This window comes from Alosa sapidissima, chromosome 5, assembly GCF_018492685.1.
Source record: "Alosa sapidissima isolate fAloSap1 chromosome 5, fAloSap1.pri, whole genome shotgun sequence".
NCBI classification, from domain to species: Eukaryota; Metazoa; Chordata; class Actinopteri; order Clupeiformes; family Clupeidae; genus Alosa; species Alosa sapidissima.
Window position 1 is genome coordinate 20329858 of NC_055961.1, and position 21531 is coordinate 20351388.

Consider the following 21531-nt stretch of genomic DNA (forward strand, 5'->3'; position numbering starts at 1 on the left):
TCATGGGATTCATGCCCATGTTTATGACATTTCACCACAAATGTATTAATTACAAGTAAATCAGAATCAGAAAGCCCTATCATACCCTAATTTGATCTCCTTCATTTCCGAAATTAAAAAAGTTGTTCATGTCATCATGCAGATCTTTCTTTGGTTAGACTTATTTTACTTAATGTTTTTGTTAATCTCTCAGTTGATAAGATGCGCTTATGGAAATATAATTTCTCAGGTAAGGAGTTGGATAGTAAGACTGTGGTGATTTCTGCACTGAAGGCAAGATGTAGTGTTAATATGTGGGCGGTAAAGTACAAAAATAGATTAGTCATTGAATTTGTCAAGGTTGCAATGCAAGAAAGAGCACTAAACTTGCTGTCAGAGATTTTAGAGGTCTATGCAAACACTGTCACCAGGCAACGATGATGCTTTACACAACACTGTCTCTCTCCCTCTTCCTCCTTCCCTCTCTCTCTTGTTCTCTCTCTCCTTCCCTCTCCTGCTCTCGCTTTCTCACTCTCTCTGTTGCCTGAATCATGTGCCCAACGTCAGCCCATGAGAAATGTTATCAAGAAAGACTGTTCTTGTCTAGTACCTTTCCCTGTGAACAAATTGCAAGGAAGTGTATAATGTCCAATTGAGACATTGCAAGGGTAAACTGTGTAATTACTACACTACCGGTCAAAAGTTTGGGGTCATTTAGAAATGTCTACTCCATTATAGACAGAATACCAGCTGAGATCAGTTGCATTGTTTTTTTAATCAGGGCAGCAGTTTTCAGATTACATTATGTGTTTGCATAATTGAAAAGGGGTTCTCGACTGTTGAAAGAAAGGGCTGATCTTTAATACAATATCTACATTGCCCATTATCAGCAACCATTCATCCAATGTTTCAAAGGCACATTCTGTTTACTAATATGATATCATTTTAAAAGGCTAACATTGGAGAAAACATTGGAGAACCCTTTTGCAATTATGTAAGCATATAATGTAATCTGAAAACTGCTGCCCTGATTAAAATAGCAATGCAACTGATCTCAGCTGGTATTCTGTCTATAATGGAATGGAATGGAAATTTCTGTGACCCCAATGTGACCAATAATGTACTTTGGATACATTCTGATTACATGGTTTGAAATAAGTAAAGGTCAACAAAGAAAAACATGACATATCATGAACATAACATATGAACAATCATGAACATATAAGCCACCAGCTTCTAACTGTCCAAAGAATGAAATTAGTAAGTAATACAGCTGGCAATAACCTAGGATTCAGGTGCTGTAAAACAAAACCTAACTTATGGCTAGATTCATGTTTGGCTGCATGCTTGGCTTGTGTCATGGGCACAATATTCCAATGTCGCATCAGTACTGACCTTGATTTAAGACTGAATTTATGGCAAGCAGTGCATGGCACTGGCCTGTGTTAGGTCTAGGAAGTGTCTAAAGCTATATTCATTGACATGACCATGTCCCCAAGTGTTTCTTTGGGAGAAAATGTATCAAAATGTTATGTAGAAAATACCCTTGATATAATCTTTTGCTGCATATGCAATTGCACTATATGATGTTTATGTTTGTAAACATATTATATATGTTTATGCTTCTAAAAGTACACCCTCATACAAACTAACTGAAACAAGTGAAAAAATACTGGCTGATACAATTAGTGGAAAAATACTGCCTGATACAATTCATGTTTTTCTTACATCTAAGTGCTTAACCATATGTGAATAAAAACTAAAATAGTATGTTAAGGAAAGGCCCCACAGTTTTTTTTATTATTTTGTTTTTTTTCTAGCCGATAACATGACATTGGTGTGATGCCTCTTGGAACAAGTGGCTACACATGACAAAACAAAAACGTGTTTGCTCATATTTATTCTGCCATTATTAGTAGACAAAGTTGAGATTAACACAACATAAGTTCAGCAATCATTTGACATGTTAAATAGCAGAACTACACTGAAGTAAAACTTAAATTTCAACCTCTCCTGAATTCAATGGAACATTTGATGTAACTCCATGTAGTTTCTGAGATACGCCCATTTCTGTTGTCATGCTATTTTTAGTAGTCACATGGGGAAACTCGTTTTTTCAGTGTTCTTAAAAACACTAGGTTCCTGTGATCACATGGTCAAAACTTTTGATGCACTTATGGCCCACATATAGATTCAAGTAAGGATTAATAAGAGTTTCCTTTTTGGTTTTCATGAGTCTTGATGAGAAATGTAGCTCCATGACTATGACTCCATGAGTTTTAATACATTTCTATGGGATTAACAGGATTTATTCAGATGAACTCATTATCTGGTCCAAAATGTTATGGGTTCGTCCTTGGGGCATGCAACACTTTTCCACCAAGTATCATGTAAATCAGCCCAGTAATTTTTGAGTAATCCTCCTTACCAGAAAACACAAACACAGTGCACTGAAAACATAGACCTCCTTAGTGGAGGTCATAAATTGATTCAACACTGGCCCGTAAATATAAATATTATCAAGGGGCCTTCTAAGTTTTATTTTCCTAAATATGTTTTGTTTCAATCACAAGAGTGTATATAGATACAAACCGATACATTCTTAGATTACCACGTGTTGATGATATTACAAAACAAGTGAGGCAGACAGCAGGCTTATAGACCATCGTTTCCCAACCTTGGGGTCGCTTGAAATTCAAATGGGGTCGCCTGAGATACTGGGTATCTTACAATTGATCAGTGCATTACATTAAAATCTACATACATTAAATAATTTTGTATATTGTATATATTTTGTGACATCAAAATAGGGTCACCTGCCAAAAAAGGTTGGGAACCCCTGGTATAGACCATGAAGACTTAAATCCTGAGGTACGGTGGGACATTGTGAAAATGTCCGTGTCAGTGTACAGAGAAGTGCTAAAGGTGCCCTGACCTACAATGATGTTAAAACATTTTTAGAAATATTGCTCTTTATGGTTCACTATAAGATCACAGAAGCTGTAAAAGATTTTTTAAATATTTTTTTTAACTGTGCTCCATATCTTCAATAACCACCAAAGTGACATTTACATGCTCCTCCGGTTAGAGCCAGGCAGGCTTCTATCTATCATGCTACTCTTTCTATTATTGCATGCAGTTGCTCCAGCAATGTTTTTTGTCAGAAGTCTATACATGAGAGCTTCTGGCAAACCTGAGGTAAACCACTAAAGCAGGTATAGACCACATCAGCAGCACATCAAGGCACATGACTAAAAATTTCAACTAAAAGACTTTGTGTGTTAGGCTATTTGAAAAGTTTGCCCAAGTAGGTGCCCTTTTCAGTGAACCAATCTAGCCCTAACCTCTACCTGAACCCAACCACCAGCACTTTGTTATGAAGAATAAGTACTTTAAGTCAGATCTAAGACAAAGGGTACTGTGTATTTTGCATATTCTGGTGTTATGTGCTTTCATATGGGCAGCCGTGGCCTACTGGTTAGCACTTGGTAGCACTGGTTAGTTCGGACTTGTAACCGGAGGGTTGCCGGCTCAAACCCTGACCAGTAGGCCATGGCTGAAGTGCCCTTGAGCAGGGCACCAAACCCCTCACTGCTCCCCGAGCGCCGCTGTTGTTGCAGGCAGCTCACTGCGCCGGGATTAGTGTGTGCTTCACCTCACTGTGTGTTCACTGTGTGCAGTGTGTTTCACTAATTCACGGATTGGGATAAATGCAGAGACCAAATTTCCCTCACGGGATCAAAAGAGTATATATACTTATACTTATACTTATACTTCAGTGGGCTGTATACTTTAGTCTGCCTGATTCAGAACCCCGTTATGTTGTAGCCTGGAAAACCAGACCCAAATCAAGAAAGATTTAGGGTCTGGCTATGAGTAATGAAAATGGCCCAACTCAAGGGGCGGCACCAAGCATGCATTTGAAAATATCACTGCACGCAATTGGATAACACTACGACCAATGTTTACTGACTAATTCTGGACTTTGACGCAATTGGATAACACTACGACTAATGTTTACTGACTGATTACGGACTTCGACGTCACAGTGCTGTCATCATCTGTTTAGCTCGCCTCTGGCCCGCCTATACCAGATACACCGATGTGATTGGTGCAGCTCGGCTCCAAGGGCATGGGTAATAAGCATCATCACTGATTGCCAGAGACTCACTGAGCAAATTGTGCTCCCGCTAGAACTCTGGATTTCCAGGGTAATTATGTTCCAGAATCAAAACAAATATTAGAATAGTTTATTTATTTATTTATGTATTTATTTTATTTTTTGGTCCATTCCAATGGATGGTGGACTTACTAACTTTTAATGAATGGTTAACGCATAGTAATGAATACATTGGTGCTTTATGGTTATGGTTATGGATTTGGCAGACGCCTTTGTCCAAAGCGACACACAAATACAAAACAACATAATATTTCAAATGGAACAGGGAACAGATTAGAATGTTGGTCAAATATAATAAGAAGAATATTAATAATAAACAACAATATCAATTCAATCAATAGCCTAATAAAATAAGCTATGAAAATGAGGGGAAAAGCAATAATACAACAATAATGTCCATTCAATCAATAATATAAAAACAATGGTAAGACTACATTAAGGAGAATATCAATAATAAACAATAATGTCAAATTGATCAACAGCCTAATGAAAATAAAACAATATTATACAAACCATAACACATAAGCGCTTAAACAACTAAATACATGTTGAACAGGAATGTCTTTAGACCCCTCTTAAACGACCCAAAACTACCAAAGGAACGGAGAGCACTGGACAACTCATTCCACCAACATGGAACCACTGAGGAATAGAGTCTTGAATTAGACCTAGTTTTTATGACTGGTCGACATTACAGACGCTCATCAGAAGACCGCAGTGGGCGGTTGGGGATGTAAGGCTTGATTATTGAATTAAAATAACTAGGAGCAGATCCAGTCAGTGTCCAGTAGTTACACCTGTCCTCTTTGGCTGATTGAAGAGCAGGCGTGCTCTAGCATTCTGAATAAGCTGTAATGATCTTATTACACAAGCGGGTAACCCAGCTAATAGTGAATTACAATAGTCCAGCTTGAAGATGACCATGGTCTGATCAAGAAGTTGTGTGGAATCTTGTGTCAGATAAGGTCTGATCTTCCTAATGTTGTAAAGCATAAACCGACATGATTTTGCAATAGAAGCTACATGCTCAGAGAAGTTAAGTCGGTCATCAATTACAACGCCCAAGTTACGTGCCGATCTAGTTGGGGTCAGTGAAGTTGAGTCAAGCTGGATGTTAATCTGTTGGGGAATAGCTGTTTTAGCTGGAAACACCAAAAACTCTGTTTTTGAGAGATTAAGCTGAAGGTGCCGATCTTTCATCCAGGCTGAAATATCCTTAAGGCATGCAGAAATCCGGTGGGAAACGCTAGAGTCATCAGGTGGGAAAGACAGGTAAAGTTGAGTGTCATCTGCATAACAGTGATAGTCAAATCCATGGGAGCGAATGGTCTTACGGAAGTGGTGTAAATAGAGAAAAGTAAGGGTCCTAATACTGATCCCTGAGGCACGCCTGTGGTGAGGTCATGAGACTTAGATACCTGTCCCTGCCAGGACACGTTGAAAGAACGCCCTTTAAGGTAAGATTCAAACCAGTCAAGAGCTTTTCCAGAAATTCCCAGTTCAGATAGTATAGAAAGGAGAATGTCATGGTTAACAGTATCAAAGGCTGCAGATAAATCTAGTAGAAATAATACTGATGACTGAGCAGAGGATTTAGCTACTCTCAATGCTTCAGTCACAGACAGAAGAGCAGTTTCAGTAGAATGACCACTCTTGAAACCAGACTGCATAGGGTCTAGTAGATTATTCTGATGAAGAAAGTCACAAACTTGCTTGAAGACCACTTTCTCCAAAACCTTTGACAAGAAAGGAAGAAGGGAGACAGGTCTAGTTCTTCACCTCAGTTGGATTAAGTGTACTTTTCTTTAGCAGAGGTGTAACCCTAGCCTGTTTAAAAGAATAAGGAACTATTCCAGAACTGAGTGAAGCATTAAATACATGTATGACTGCTGGTAGAACAGCGGGTGAGATAGACTGTAGAAGAGTGGACGGGACAGGATCCAATGGGCATGTTGTTAGACGGCTTCGCTGAAGCAATTGAGAGACTGCTTCCTCATCAAGAAGAGAGAAAGAGTCCAATGATGCTGTCATACTAACACAAGGCAAAGCCCTCTTATAGGTGCATGAGCACTTTTTTTAGCAACTTTTTCAGTGAAAAATGTTGCAAAGTCATCTGCTGACAGTGAAGTAGTTGATGGTGGTGGTGGAGGATGGAGAAGAGATTTGAAAGTAGAAAAAAGTTTTCTACTGTCAGTGGCAATACATTTTTACTTTAAAATAAGTATAAATACTTTTTTGATTCCGTGAGGACTCTGCATTTAACCCAATCGGTGAATTAGTGAAACACAAACAGCACACAGTGAACACACAGTAATCCCGGCGCAGTAAGCTGCCTGCTACAACGGCGGCGCTCGGGGAGCACGGGAGCTCGGGGCCCACTGGTCGGGGCTCGAACCAGCAACCCTCCGGTTACAAGTCCAGAGTGCTAACTAGTGGGCCACGGCTGCCCTGCCCTTCCCTGCCCTTTAATAAATAAGTATTTATTAAAGTATATCTATGGTCAGACGAAGATGACTTATCATGTGAACATATTAATTAAGATGTAATATGAGCTTGAAATCAAATAAGAACAGTCAGAGCAAATCAAAACAGTAGGCCCATTTGTTTCCTTGTTTACATTTATTTCCGTACAGTATGTCCCATCCGATGACATTCAGATCCCTTGTCCATCCCAATAGACAATTGGTTTTTCATCCTGACCAAAAGCTATACATCTTGCATATGATATCTTGGCATCTTCTACTCTAAAGTGTCTACTTTAAAAGCAGTTTAAACACAAATAATGTATTTAAACAATGTGACCTACCTGCCTCACAGTCAGCTTTGCTTGCTGAATAAGGGGGTGTGGCTCTACAGCAGTTCACTTTGGATGATACTGACCACTTTAATTGGCTTCTAGACATCCAATCAAATACATTTGTTCAGTTGGTTGGAACATAATAATAATAATAATAATAATAATAATAATAATAATAATAATAATAATAATAATATATTTAGACAGCCTAGAAAAGTTATGTCCATTGGAGTACAAGTCCTCTCTGTTAATTCTAGTTGGTATGCCTACTGTCACACTATGTATCCCTATAAGCACATTTTGCCAAAACATACTGCAAACAAAGTGTGGCATTTTGAGTTTCCTTGACTGAAATAAAATAGAGTAATATAATGATTTTATATTATAGTCATTTTTGTCCACTATTAGCCTACTAACCTACTACTACTAGTTAGTAATAGGTGAGTCTTTCAAGGCTCATCCCATAGTTATTAATATTATAATTTGTTATTTATTATTATTGTTGTTATTATTGTTGTTATTATTCTCTGTTTTATTTGGGATCCATAAGAATCTTAAACTTGAGTAGAAATACCCCAAGTTAGGCAACTGAATATTTTGCATTTTGTTTGTTTACTTGTTTGTTGTTCAGTCTGGTGATATTTCAGGGGGGGCATTATGGGCTGTGTATTGCAATGTATGTTTGTCTGCCTTTGTACGTTTGCGTTGTAGTTTTGTCCATGCGCCACTGGGCGAGTCTCCGCTTCTACCGCCTGCTCTGCTGATCTGTAGCCCTCTTTTTCCTCGCAAAAGGAGGGTAAGAGAATTGGGTTCGGGTGGAGGGCCGCCATTATTGGGAAGCTGAGAACCACTTTCACACATACGCAGCCTTTCACTTTAACTGCACGTTTTATGCAGCAGATGCTCGTGTTATCTGACAACGAAGCCAAACTGATAACTGTCAAGCCAGGCCTTTGTGCAGAGCGCGTATGTGATTTTTATCAGCGTATTATGGACACAACAAAGGACATTATAATTGGTCAAAAGCAACGTGGTAAGGCCGGAGGAAGGTAGTGAAACAGGCTCATGTCTCTACGCCCAGATTTTCTCTCTACACGGGAGAAAATGAATGCATTGCTGCCAGAAGAGTCCGATGTTTTTTCTTCCTTTTTTTAAGCAATCGCATGGAACGAACGTAGCCTAGGCTGTAACTGGGAAACAACCATCGACTACATGACAATTTTAATTTATGCTTGACAAGCAGACATAACGGGAGGCACGTATTTGTTCTTGGTTGGCTTTTTAACCCATCAACATTCGATTTGACCAGAAAACGTTCATACCGGCAGAAAATGCCGTCACCACAGTCCTAAAAAGGGGAGATTGGAGGAAAAGGTGAATGCAATGGTATGTATTCAATTTTTCTATGCTGCTTCGAACCTATGAATATTAGCGGTACACGGACCACACAATTAGCTGTCGCATAAATGAAACAAGCCCTGCCGCAAGGACTAGGTTACATGGGAGTCTGTTAATGATAAACATTATCGGAATTATAGGCGGTCACATTGGCTTAGGCTGAACGTCAGTGAGAATTGTGCAGTTTGGAGCTGGGATCTGCCAAGCCCTATTCTGTTGTAAGGCCTTGTGTGGATAGCGATTTTGCAGCGTTCATCTAATGACTCCTTTGTATGTTTTGGTTGCTCTGACACAACAGCAGCATTCGTCTGGGCAAGTGTGGACATCGTAGCGGCATAGGTTTTGTTGGTCTGTGTCGGCATAGTAGGCCTACTCGCTCTTGTGCGAAAATGGTCTTTGTCCATTCTTCCTTGAAATGTTATAATACATTCTTTAGTCAACCTAGCTATTTTGCGTCACAAGGCCGTGCAGTAGCCTAGGATATAAGAAGCTACGCTACAATTGTTTCTCCACGAGACCAGGCGACTGTAGCCTATGTGCTCATTCGAATATCTCGGTAGTGTTTACCGTAGTCGTGCCAAATTAGTAATACCTCTCCACAATTACGCGAACCCCATGCTTCATTCGGCCTCAGTACTTAATTTGATCGTTAGAATTATAGGCTACTATTTTCTGCAGTAGGCCCGTATCCTTAATGTACCACATCAGTCCCAGATTAATGTCTGGTAGTTCAGTATTGTAGCCTCATAACTACCTGTTATTACCGGCTATTAGTGCATAGCCACCACTGCATAAGCTTCAAACTGCTAGCTAGGCCCTTCGTCGTGGGTGAGATTGAATGAGATTGAATTGAGTGCCACCAAATTTATTAGGCCCTCGACATTTATCCTTCAGGCATAGCAAGACAAATTAGGCGACCATCATTATTTCTGACTAAATATGCTGATTTGACTTCACCCAAAGACTGTGAGCAGAATAAAATTAACTGATGATTTGCTGTAAAGACTTTACTTTAAATAAAGTAAATTTGTGCAGATGCATTATATTGATATGGGAACACCCAGGCTATTATATTGATGTATTCTAACATTGCATTATAATAATGCTAAAACAGTAGTCATTCTAAATAGCTTCATAGCTATTAAATGCCTTGTAAATATGCTCATAATCCAAAGGGAACTTTTACACAAATCTATGGCCTACAGCTATTATGTATTTGGTAGATCTTGTTACATTGTAACATTCCATGAATGATTCGTGATCATTCCGAATCTTTGCCATTGAATGCTGAGAAAATATGTTCTTAAATGTGACCAGACAAAACTTACAGAATCACCCTGTTATTGTCTTGATGATGGCACGAGTACATACCCACCCCATTTTGTCACCTCAGGCCAAAGCAGTAGTTGATCTTTCCATGGGTGGATCTCATTGGCTGAAAAAATGCCACAAACAGACCTTACAGAAAACAAACACCACCAATATAGATGCATTTCTCATTACTATTCAGGTCATTTTGATTATAATCAGAAAGAGACATTAGTAATAGTTTTGTCAGATCATTCACTGTCATTGTAACTGCGAACATCTTGAAAGCACTGCAATAATATTGAAGGACATGCAGTGAAAGGCCTGTCCTCACCACACATGGTTATTGGTCAGCAAAACACTAACAGCCTGCTTGTCAGGGGGGAGGCTGTTCCATTGATTTCATATTAGCCGAGTCCGACTGAAGACATGACAGTGGATTAATTTGATATGCAGGCAGATAAATTCTATAAAAACAATGTTTAGTATTTCTGTGAAAGGCATATGATTATTGTGTTACATGCCTGTTCATATCCCACTCTCAGGTGCAGAATTCTTGTGTCAGAGCGAGTTCCCATTCAATATAGATTCGTGTGTGTGTGTGTGTGTGTGTTCACAAAATACTGATTTTCTTACTCTTGGACTGAGACCTGCACTTGCTGTCTTTTTCTTTTCCATTTTGCTCAGAGGGAAGTCAGATGTGATTCACTAAGTAAATCTCATTTATTGGTTGTGTAACTTAACCTTAACTAATTACTAAGTCATCAATTACAAATTCATGGAATGACGACGAATGGAAGCAGTTAATGGAATTAAGGCATACAATGACTTGGCTTTGTTATTCATTCTGTAATTCTGAGTTCTTTATCTAAATTGTTTTTCATTTAACTGCACAGTTAATTTATCGCCACAGTTTGGTGGCACACTTGGATTAGAATTTTTCATTAACTTTTACAATTGGAATTTTCTGACTGTTTTTTTTTCCCTTTTCTCCTCCTTAGGGTGTGATGTGACCTAGCCAGGTTTACCTGACAGCACCACCCCAGTGCACCCTGCAGAAGGAGATGGATTATACTGACATTTAATTTCTCACTTGGTGAAACCCGCCCTCTAGCCCTCTCTTCTCCGCTCTGCTCTGCTCTGCTGTGAGTCCCTTCGCCATCTCCATTTCCTCTTGAATATGGGCAAAAAGCACGCAGCCCCAGTGTCCTCAAATTAAGTCAAGACTCCCACCTCAGGACCAAGGCCAAGCCTGGGGCCAATGTAACTTGATCAAGAGTGCTACTTGTATGAACACTGTATGGGCACCTGTCATAGTGTCCTCCATTGTCAAGCTTCGGGGCAAGGCAGGATGTTTTCCTGCAAACGATGATGATGGCGAAGAAGCAAGATGCCCGCGTACCCATCTACACCCTTGTGGTGGTGGGTCTGTCTGGGACTGAGAAAGAGAAAGGTCAGTGTGGGGTGGGCAAGTCCTGCCTGTGCAACCGATTTGTCCGTCCCAGTGCGGACGACTTCCACCTGGACCACACTTCTGTCTTGAGCACCAGCGATTTCGGCGGCAGGGTCGTTAACAATGACCACTTCCTGTTCTGGGGTGAGGTGGGACGCGTGCTGGAGGAGGGCTCCGAGTGCAGGATGCATGTGGTTGAGCAGACGGAGTTCATTGACGACCAGACGTTCCAGCCGCATCGGAGCACCGCCCTGCAGCCGTACATCAAGCGAGCTGCCTCCACCAAGCTCGCCTCTGCTGAGAAACTCATGTATTTCTGCACCGATCAGCTGGGACTCGAGCAGGACTTTGAACAGAAGCAGATGCCGGAGGGGAAACTGCAGGTCGACGGCTTCCTGCTCTGTGTGGACGTGAGCCGTGGGATGAATCGCAACTTTGACGACCAGATGAAATTTGTAACAAACTTGTTCAACCACCTGGGAAAAACGAAAAAGCCCATCGTGCTGGTTCTAACTAAATGTGACGAGGGCGTTGAGCGCTATATCAAAGACTCTCACACCTTTGCTATTACTAAAAAAAACTTGCCAGTTGTGGAGACATCAGCTCGTTCTAATGTCAATGTTGATCTAGCTTTCCTCACTCTAATCCAGCTCATTGATAAAAGCAAGGGCAAACCCAAGATCATCCCTTATTTTGAGGCACTTAAGCATCAGAGCCAGCTCATTGCCTCTGCTAAGGACCGTTATGAATGGTTAGTCAATCACATTGTGAAGAATCACAATGAAACCTGGCCAAACATCAGCCGACGCATGCAAACATCACCTGAGTACAAGGAATATGTGTTTTTGGAAGGTACAGCCAAAGCTAAAAAGCTCTTCCAGCAGCACACACATCGACTCAAACAAGAGCATACAGAGAGACGCCGCAAGGGATACCTTAGCACTTTGCCTCTCGCTCTTAGCTCCTTAGTGTCCGAGCTGGACGAAATTGAGCATTTAAGCTGGTCAGGTGTGCAGAAGGTTCTAGAATCTAAGAAAGAGTTTGACCACTGGTTTGTGGTGCTTGAAGATGCACCCTGGGAAGACACACCACACCTCGACAACATGGAGGACGAGCGGATACCATTTGACGTGTTGGACACGACAGCTGCCGAGATCATATTTGATGCTCACCTTGAGCACCTGCGCAACGAATGCAAGCGGGCAGAAATCCGGAAGGAGTTTAAAGCCAAGTTGATGTCCTCTCCGTTCGTAACGCCTGGGAAGCCCTGGGAGGAGGCTCGCAGCTTCATCATGAATGAAGACTTCTACCAGTGGCTGGAGGAGCCGGAGTATCTGGACATCTACAACAGGCATCAAAAGGCGATCATAGATAAGGCGAAAGAGGATTTCCAGGAGCTTCTGCTGGAGTACTCAGAGCTGTTCTATGAACTGGAAGTGGATGCGAAACCAAGCAAAGAGAAGATGGGTGCCATTCAAGAAGTTCTTGGAGAGGAGCAGCGTTTCAAGGCCTTGCAGAAGCTGCAGGCAGAAAGGGATGCACTGGTGTTGAAACACATCCATTTTGTCTATCACCCAACGAAGGAGACCTGCCCTAGCTGTCCCAACTGTGTTGACAGCAGAATTGAACAAACACTGGCCTCGTGTTTCCCAGCTCGTTATCCATCTTATACTAAAATGCACCTGAGTGAAAGCAAGGCAGACAGAATAAATTTAGTGATCCTAGGCAAAGATGGTCTGGCCAGAGAAATGGCCAATGAGATTCGCGCGTTGTGTAGCAACGATGATAGGTATGTGTTAGATGGCAAGATGTATGAACTGGTGTTGCGACCTATCGAAGGAAACGTTAGACTGCCTGTTAACTCTTTCCACACATCAACATTCACCCCTCATGGCTGCTTGTGTTTGTATAACTCAAAAGAGTCCTTGACTTATGTTGTAGAAAGTCTTGACAAATTGCGAGAATCGACTCTTGGCCGCAGGGATAACCACTTATCTCAGCTACCCTTGTCTGTTCTGCTGGTAACCAAAAGAGGTGTTGGCACATTTGGCGATATTGGTGCTGAGACCGCCCAAACACTAGTAGCACAGGGACAGCAGGTCGCAGGAAAACTACAATGCAGCTTCTTGGATCCAGCATCTCCTGGCACAGGTTATGGGCGCAACGCCAACGAGCGGCAGATCAACCAAGTGTTGAAGACCCTCCTCGATGGCAGGAGGAGTGCAGGTTTTCGTAGCAGTTCCCCTCCTCTGCCTCCTCTGCCTCCTACCATTAGAGACCTACAGCCTGAGCCTAGCCCTGAGGCAGATTTCCGCATCATCATGTGCCTAATGTGTGGTGACCCGTACGACGTTGACCAGCTCCTCTCGCCTTTCCTGCTGCCGCAACACTGTAGGCCGACCTCCAACCTTGCCAGTGACACATCTGTGCTTCTTGAGCAGACGGTGGGGGGTCACCGGCAGACGATCGAGCTCTCTCTCCTGTCCTACCACGCCACCTTCTCAATGCGCAAGACCAAGCTGGTGCATGGCTATGTCGCCGTGTACTCCGCTCGGCGCAAGGCCTCCCTCGAGACCCTGTGTGCCTTCCTGTGTGAAGTACAGGACATTATCCCTGTTCAGCTGCTGGCGGTAGGAGAGAGCCAGGCGGAGCTGACCGACTCCGAATCTGCCCGCGAGCTTCTAAATCAGGGCGAAGAGCTGGCCCATGAAATCGAGGGGCGTTTCACCAGGATAGTTTGTGGTGGAGGTGGGGTTATAGGTGGGCTTCACAGGTTAGACCTCCTCCAGCCTTTCTTCATGGAGGTCATGGAGAAGCGCTCTGTGGTCGAGGCCACGCATATGTACGAGAGTGCTCCTGAGGCGGCCAACACCAACGAGAATGTCTACTCCCCCCGCTGTGGGTCCCCCAGCCCTGTCACCATGCTACTGGACTCAGAGGAGGATATGGAGGCCTCGCCACCCTACCATGACGGCACACTGACCTCACACGGGGGCTTTAAGATGCCAGATCTGGACTCGGGCGATGCATTCTCGGTCATCTCGGACCTCAGTACGTTCGAGAGCAAGCTCAACAACAAGGTGGCTCTCCAAGTGCGCCCGAAACCCAGTGTCACGTTTGACCTGCGGAAAAGTTTCAACCCGTACATGGACCCGATGACCCACCGGCGCTCGCTCACGTCCTCGGTGAACTGGCCGCCCGGCGGAGAGGGGGTTTACGACCCCTCTGACTATGCCGAGCCCATGGATGCCGTATCAAAGCCTCGTCCGAGCCACGAGGAGAATATCTACTCCGTACCGCACGACAGCACACAGGGGAAGATCATCACCATACGGAACGCCAACAAGATGCACTCCAACGGCGGCGGCAACGGCTCGGACAGCGAGGCGGAGAGCAGCTCCTTGGAACGGCGCCGGAAGCTTTCCGCAGCCGGGGTCAAGCCTCGACTGTACCGCGATCGATCCAAGCGCCTGGGGAAGTTCAGCAGCTTCCGGACCAGCTTCTCCATCGGCAGCGACGATGAGCTGGGGGTCCTCCCCAAGACCAAAGAGGACGAGGTGGGGGCCCTGAAAGGGGAAAATTCGCTGAATGAAGAAGGGGAAGATCCCAAGAAGAGGAACATCCTACGAAGCCTGCGCAGGCCTGGAAAGGTTTGTATTACTGACAGTTAAAAAGCTTTCTTTACTATTTTACTGCAGATCTTCCAGTAGTGTTCTCTCTAGTCACACAAGATTACATTATTACAAAATTACATCATGTAATATGATAATGCCATTTTGAAAGAACAGATTGTGGAACTAAGTGCCTTTTTCTAATGTCATTTTCTTTCTTTCTGTGCAGAAACCAAGACCAAAGCCTCGGCAGTCAATTACAAAGCCAATCGAGAGCAACTACTTTGGGGTGCCTTTAGTGAATGTTGTGTCCCCTGACAGGCCTATACCACTGTTCATTGACAAATGTATCCGGTACATTGAGGCAACAGGTAAGCAATTCCTACCTCGTTTCTTTCAATTAAGCAATCATCTTCTACTTGCAAGCACCCTAAGCATCTGTCAATGAATGCATTTTGAACACGTCTCAATTGACTTCACAGATGTTGATCACATTCAGTGTCACAGAGGCATTTCCCAGGCGTTTATGTAGGCATTGTTGTTAATTGTTGGCGTGGCTCGGAGTGGGAAAAGGCCAGGAATGAGATTACACAGTAATCCTTATCAGAATTTGCCGGGTGTTGTGGGGAAACATACTCTTCCTCCCCAGAGGAGGTTGTTCAGGAGTTATCTGATAGAGGCACACTCAATTCACGTCCCGTCCACCGTGCAAGGTCCGAGAGGTCGATTCTGATGTCCAGCCAGCTGTTACACCCAAGTGTTCAGGCTTTCCTGAAACAGGGTGTTTGGGATGTTTTTGTACTTCATGCTCGTAACACTTTTCAATAGAACATTGTCTTGGAGACTTTTTTCACACTCAATCTAGTGCAAATGAAGCAAATGAAAGTGAAAAACTGAGTGTGTGTGTGGGGTGGGGTGGGGAGTGTGTGTGTGTGTGTGTGTTTGTGGGTGTGTGTGTGTATGTGTGTGTGTGTGTGTGTGTGTTGTGTGTTTATATAAGAGTGTGAGAGGGAGCAAAAGGGCCAAATCACGTTTCCTTTGTATTGTGCTTGATTTGTCACATTTTTCTGCCCTGCGGTGGATGTGGGACTTTCATGGTGTTTTGTTTCATCTCCATACAAGACCTCTGTCTAATTTTTACACACTGTTCTCTTCATGTGGCAGAATGTGTTGTAGATTACAGCACAGTCTTTCTCCAAATACCTGATCAAATATGCTAAAAATAATTACAGTACAACGAGTCTGATGTTTGCAGATATTTGTAGGAATTTATTGGCCCCAAAGGACAGACTGTTATGGAGTATTCATGCATATCATTCTTGGTTAGAAATCAATTCAATATGCCTGTGCCTGCAAGTGCTTAGTTGGCAATGCAGTTTTGCACACACTCATGCATATACCTTTCTCAGTAGCAATCCTGCCGTTCAGCCATGGTGCTTCAGAGTCTAACGGATGTCCACTAGGTTCTGTGATTGTGCGGCGACACAATATTTGTCTATGGTGCAAATCCAGTGTGCTTGTTTACATGTAATGTGACATGTGGTCTCCTCTGCCTTGTCCTTCACTCCCAGGCCTGACCACAGAGGGTCTCTATCGGGTGAGCGGGAACAAAGCTGAGATGGAGAGCATGCAGAGACAGTTTGAACAAGGTAAGGAAGGAGCTCTGAGTTTCTGGCCCTGTGGTTGGAATTTATTGCTATTTTCTTTTACCTAAAATTGAACTTCAAGTAGTCCTTTTTTCCCTGGATAATTGAATTGTTCCATTCGCAGTGTTTTATTCTCAGTGTTCCATTCGCAGTGTTCTATTCGCAGTGTTCCATTCACGTAACGTTTGCTGCAACAATTAGCTTTCACTATAATTATCCGGCCGCACCAGACTTGATGATGGCATGCACATCTGATTGGTCTTCTAAAAAAAAATTTCACTCCACGAATGGAGTGTTTCAGTTACAGGCCTGATGTAGCCGGGCTGTCAGCCTCAGGTCTAGCAGTCATTATTGATGGTGTCACACATTCTCAATCTTTATAAATGGCCACCCACACACTTGATATAACACATATTGCATCAAAAGATACAAGTGTATTTTGGCATACAAGTGCCAAATGTACATACTTACCTTAGAAAAATGTTACTTATATACTTGTATATATATATGTTGTAGTCTGTCACCTCCACTATAATTGAATGAGATTAGGTAACGGCTCACATCAATGCACATGTAATTGTGACACACACTCACTTCTCCCTCTTCTCATCCCTGCTCCCGTAGATCACGGTCTGGACCTGGTGGAGAAGGACTTCACTGTGAACACGGTGGCTGGAGCACTGAAGGCCTTTTTCTCTGAGCTGCCTGATCCTCTGCTCCCCTACAGCCTACAGACCGAGCTGGTGGAGGCCTTCAGTAAGCACTCACTTCTGCACTCACCTCCACTCTAACACACCTCAGCAGGCTACCTCACCCAATGCAACATGCACTCGAGCAGAGAAAGAGAAGTGTGTGTGTGTGTGTGTGTGTGTGTGTGTGCGCGCGCGCGCGTGCGTGTGTGTCACCTGGTTATTGAACTTTAGTTGGCTCGTTGGTCTGTACCTTGCTGGTACCGTGTTACAGTAATTTCACTACTAAATCACAGTAATCCATAGTGGAATCTAAAGTCAGAGTTATTTGGATAATAGTTCCTTTTTTCCTTAAACAGAAACATATGCATGAAAATAGGCCTGTCTCTCAACAGCATATGCATCTGTGATAATGCATGAGCTCTGTTGCACAGTATCTGATATATGTACCATGTGCGTTATGAGGTTCTAATGTTAGGATGAAAACAGATTGCTTACTTTCCCTGCATGATAAATATACATCAGCACATGCTAGAGAGGGACTAATTGGCCGACAAGCTTCTAGTGGCTCTTGCTTCCTATAGAAAGCATGTTGACATGGTAAAAAACTCTTCTGTGTATCTGGTGTTTGCTTTTATGAGACGGCTAATTGAGAATTGTAGATGCGGTTTTTTTCTTCTTCTAATCTCGACACTATTAACTTTGGCCATCTGCCTATTGCACAGAATGCTCCAGGAATCTCAGCATTTTGAGTAGCTCCGCAGAAAAAAATCCCACACACACAGACACACACACACACAAACACAAGCACACACACACACACACACATACACACATACACACACACACACACACAAACACAAGCACACACACACACACACATATGCTCACACTCACACCGAACAGCCTGTTCCTGTGTCTTATGCTCTGCTGGTTGCTGTTTGGCCCCGAGGGCTGAATTAGGGTCACTTTTCTTGAGTCTGTCCGACTTGGGCAACAGGACAAATTCGGGTCCGGATCATCTGGTACTAGTCGACCAAAGACGAGTGAAGAGTTCACTACTGCCACAGCATATGGCTTCCAAGACTTTAGAAGGCCGATCACTTGGCAAAATACTAGTCATATGTAAGATTGCACAAGTGTTGTGTTAGGAGTCTGTCATGTTATAGACCACAGTGATCTGTAAGTTGCTTAGGATAAAAATGTCAGCTAGTCATAAGTACTATATGTAAGGAGTCATATCACAGGCCATAGTGTTCCTCTTAGTCGAGATATGGCTTATAAAAGGTCAGATGAAACTTCAGAAACATTGTGACAGTGTGGCAATGCACAGGTGATGAGAACCAGAAAACTATGAAAAAAATGTGTTAAAGGAACACAATGGAAGAAACAATATATATCCTTGGTGTCAATATTCAACGCCATTTATCGCTAAGATGGTACCCAGTTAGTTATAAACTTGCCAAAAGGGTAATGATCCTACCCGATCAACAGCATTACACAGTGCAATATCAAGCATTCCCGGTGTGAGTCACTGTAGCATCAGAATGAGTTTGAAGCCATTATTTTAAGGCAAAAGAACTGCATTGTGTTCCTTGAAAATAAAAGATGTGCATTTTGTTCTCTGTTCCTCTCTCTCTCTCCACTTCCCTCTCACTTGAATATGCAGAAATCAATGATCGAGAGCAGAGGCTCCACACCATGAAGGATGTGCTGCGGAGGTTTCCACGTGAGAACTACGACGTCTTCAGACACGTCATGAGCCACTTAAACAAGTGAGATCCACTTCCTTCACAGACACACTGTTAGGCTAACACAGCCGGCAGTGGAACTGCTTTAGTACGCTTTAAGCTGCATGCAATTTGTCAGATGCCAATGTGTTTTTTATTTTAGTGTGTTTACTTTGTTTACATTTTTGTTGTTAATTATACCCTTTAGTGGCAGGAAAACAAACATATTCATTCTAAAAAATAAGAAATAAACATCAGCCACTACCATCAGTATGTATCTTATTATCTCCAGGTCCAACGGTAGGCTGCGGACTTTAACTATAAACCAGCCTTAGGAGTGTCTCCCCCAGCCCATTGAGTTCCTATCCATTTTACTCTTTCACTTCATGTCTTATGTGCTCTGCTTCTCTCTTTCCATTTTGCCCCTCTGTCCTTTATCTATCTCTCTCTCTCTCCATCTTTTGCCACCCCTCTCACTCCCTCTTTTTCCATCTGTCCCTCTCCTCTCCCCTCTGCTTCTCTCCTCTGCCCACTTCTATTGCCATCCCTCTCTCTCCCTCTCTCTCTCTTCACTCCCCCCCTCTTTCTTCCTGGCTCTCCCTCCCTCTCTCTCTCTCTCTCTCTCTCTCTCTCTCTCTCTCTCTCTCTCTCAGGGTGAGTCAGTGGAACCGTGTGAACCTGATGACCAGTGAGAACCTGGCCATCTGTTTCTGGCCCACGCTCATGCGGCCCGACTTCACCACCATGGACGCGCTGACCGCCACGCGCACCTACCAGACAATCATCGAGAACTTCATCCACCAGTGTGCGTTCTTCTTCTACAACCAGCCGCCGGCCGACTCGCCCACCGGCCCCTTCGGGCCCCCGGGGCCCATGGTGCCTTGCGGTCTGCCCCCGTCGCCCTCCGCAGCGCCTCCCTGTGGCCCTCCTACGCACCACTACATGCCCCTGCTGCAGTCTCCGCCACACTCGCCCCCGCAGAGCCCCCACCCGACCCCGCCCGAGCCACAGACGCTGTGAGAGACAAACGCACACACGCACACACACACACACACACACATTCAGACATACACACACATACACAAACACATTCACACATACACACACAAACACACACACTCTCACATTCATACACACGCAAACAGACACACACACAAAAGCATTCTATTAGCACTCAAGCTCTTGAGCATTTGATGCCTAGAAGCTGCACTTACAGCCACATTCAGATTGCTCCCATGAACAAAATACATACATGCCAACACACACACACACACACACACACACACACACCCTTAGACACTGTACATGGTCCTGCCAACCACACGCTAATGTTCATTTGCTCTGACGCATGTTATGTGTGTGTATGAGACAGAGAGCAGTGTTGTTATGGTCTTAACTACTGTTGTTGGGAGTTAGTGTATGATTGTAGTCATACGCACATTGCACATAGTAAAACTCTACACTTCAAAAAGTGCTGTACACTATTGGAATACGAGAGACTTAGCTGCTCACTTCCAACCTGATCTCCTGATCTCTGATATGATGCTAGTTGGGATGTCAATGGCAGCACTACTTGGCTGGAGTTGAGCTCTGTCAGAGCAGGAGTCGGTACTAAAGCTCTGTTCTAGAGGCTCGTAGAGGGCATCTGGGGTGGTAGTGCCCTAGACCCATGAGTTTTCATTTTAAATGAAGTCTTTCCTTATCACCCACCACCCCACCCTGCCACATGCACACACACACAAACACATACACACACGCACAAACACATGCCCGTGCACATGCGCACACATACATACAGTACATACACACACTGAATTTTCACTTAGGGATGTGTGAAGCACTTAGGACATTTTCCGACCCCCATTCCCTCGCATCCATTCCGTAAACGCTAGCCCTCACCACGAGAAAGTGAAGTGTCATGGACGAAGAAGAACAAAGTAAATAATAAAAAAAAAGAAACACAACCTGCTGAATGCCTTTCGTCAGAGGGTGTCTCTTTCGTTTTCACTTCTCTGTTTCTCTGTGGATGGCTCAACGATTCCCTCAAAGAAATTAATCCAATCACCGTCCACCGAGGGCCAGCCACCAGACTAACCACTTAACTTGACTTTGAGAAAAAACGATTCCTATGTGTTAGCTCCCATGACCCCGTTTTTCCCTGTGGTATGTATGTCTGCTACAAAAGCCCCGCCACCTAAACCTGCAGAGCTTCAAGGATTGCAATGTGTCTGGGCTTCAAGGATTGCAATGTGTCTGGACTGCATTGGACTGGATTGAGCTGAGCCTGTGTGGAGGGCAAAGGGGGGAAGGTCGCTTCATGAAGACTTCTTCATTGTGTTTGTCCCTGATTCTCTCGACCTGACCCCTGCTCAATGTCAGTCAAGCATCACTCTATCTCTCACTCTCTTTCTGGGAGCCTCCACTTCCTCTGGAATGCTGGGATGTCTATGGATTCTCAGGTTGTCATGGTTTTGGGGAAGGGGGGGGGGTTGTGGTGGTGGTGGTGGTGTGTGGGGGGGGGTCTTGTCCTGAAGGAGGGGTGGGGGGCGTAGGTCCAGGGATGCACTTTAATTTTCACTGGGAGCGCTTGGTGCTCACTCTTGCTTCTCTCGTCCTCTCTGTGCTTCTCTATGTTTTATTTTCTGTAATTCCCTACCTATGAGCCTGAAACCTCAACTCTCTCTAAAGTCCAAACAGTCAACAGACATGCCTTTGGTCAACCAGAAATCTGACTACTGAA

At 43.7% G+C, this 21531-nt stretch overlaps 1 protein-coding gene across 2 annotated transcripts; it reads left to right on the plus strand.

Moving 5' to 3' along the window:
• The first annotated feature begins 7648 nt into the window (after positions 1-7648).
• Positions 7649-21289, plus strand: arhgap35b (Rho GTPase activating protein 35b). 2 transcript variants are annotated; one of them, XM_042091670.1, is made up of 7 exons: positions 7649-8342; positions 10664-14765; positions 14956-15097; positions 16298-16375; positions 16997-17128; positions 18731-18836; positions 19445-21289. In XM_042091670.1, the coding sequence occupies exons 2-7, from the start codon at positions 11031-11033 to the stop codon at positions 19809-19811; spliced, it is 4560 nt and encodes a 1519-aa protein (XP_041947604.1). In that variant the 5' UTR covers positions 7649-8342; positions 10664-11030; the 3' UTR covers positions 19812-21289. The 2 variants fall into 2 exon arrangements, with proteins under 2 accessions (XP_041947604.1, XP_041947605.1); XM_042091671.1 differs by lacking the exon at positions 7649-8342 and adding an exon at positions 9274-9320.
• Positions 21290-21531: the final 242 nt, after the last annotated feature.

Bases quoted from the DNA above. Each gene is read 5' to 3' on its own strand.
- arhgap35b (XM_042091670.1), top strand. From the start codon at position 11,031: ATGATGATGGCGAAGAAGCAAGATGCCCGCGTACCCATCTACACCCTT. The intron at 15,098-16,297 runs GTAAGCAATTCC...CTTCACTCCCAG, and splicing joins CCGGTACATTGAGGCAACAG to GCCTGACCACAGAGGGTCTC. The intron at 18,837-19,444 runs GTGAGATCCACT...TCTCTCTCTCAG, and splicing joins GTCATGAGCCACTTAAACAA to GGTGAGTCAGTGGAACCGTG.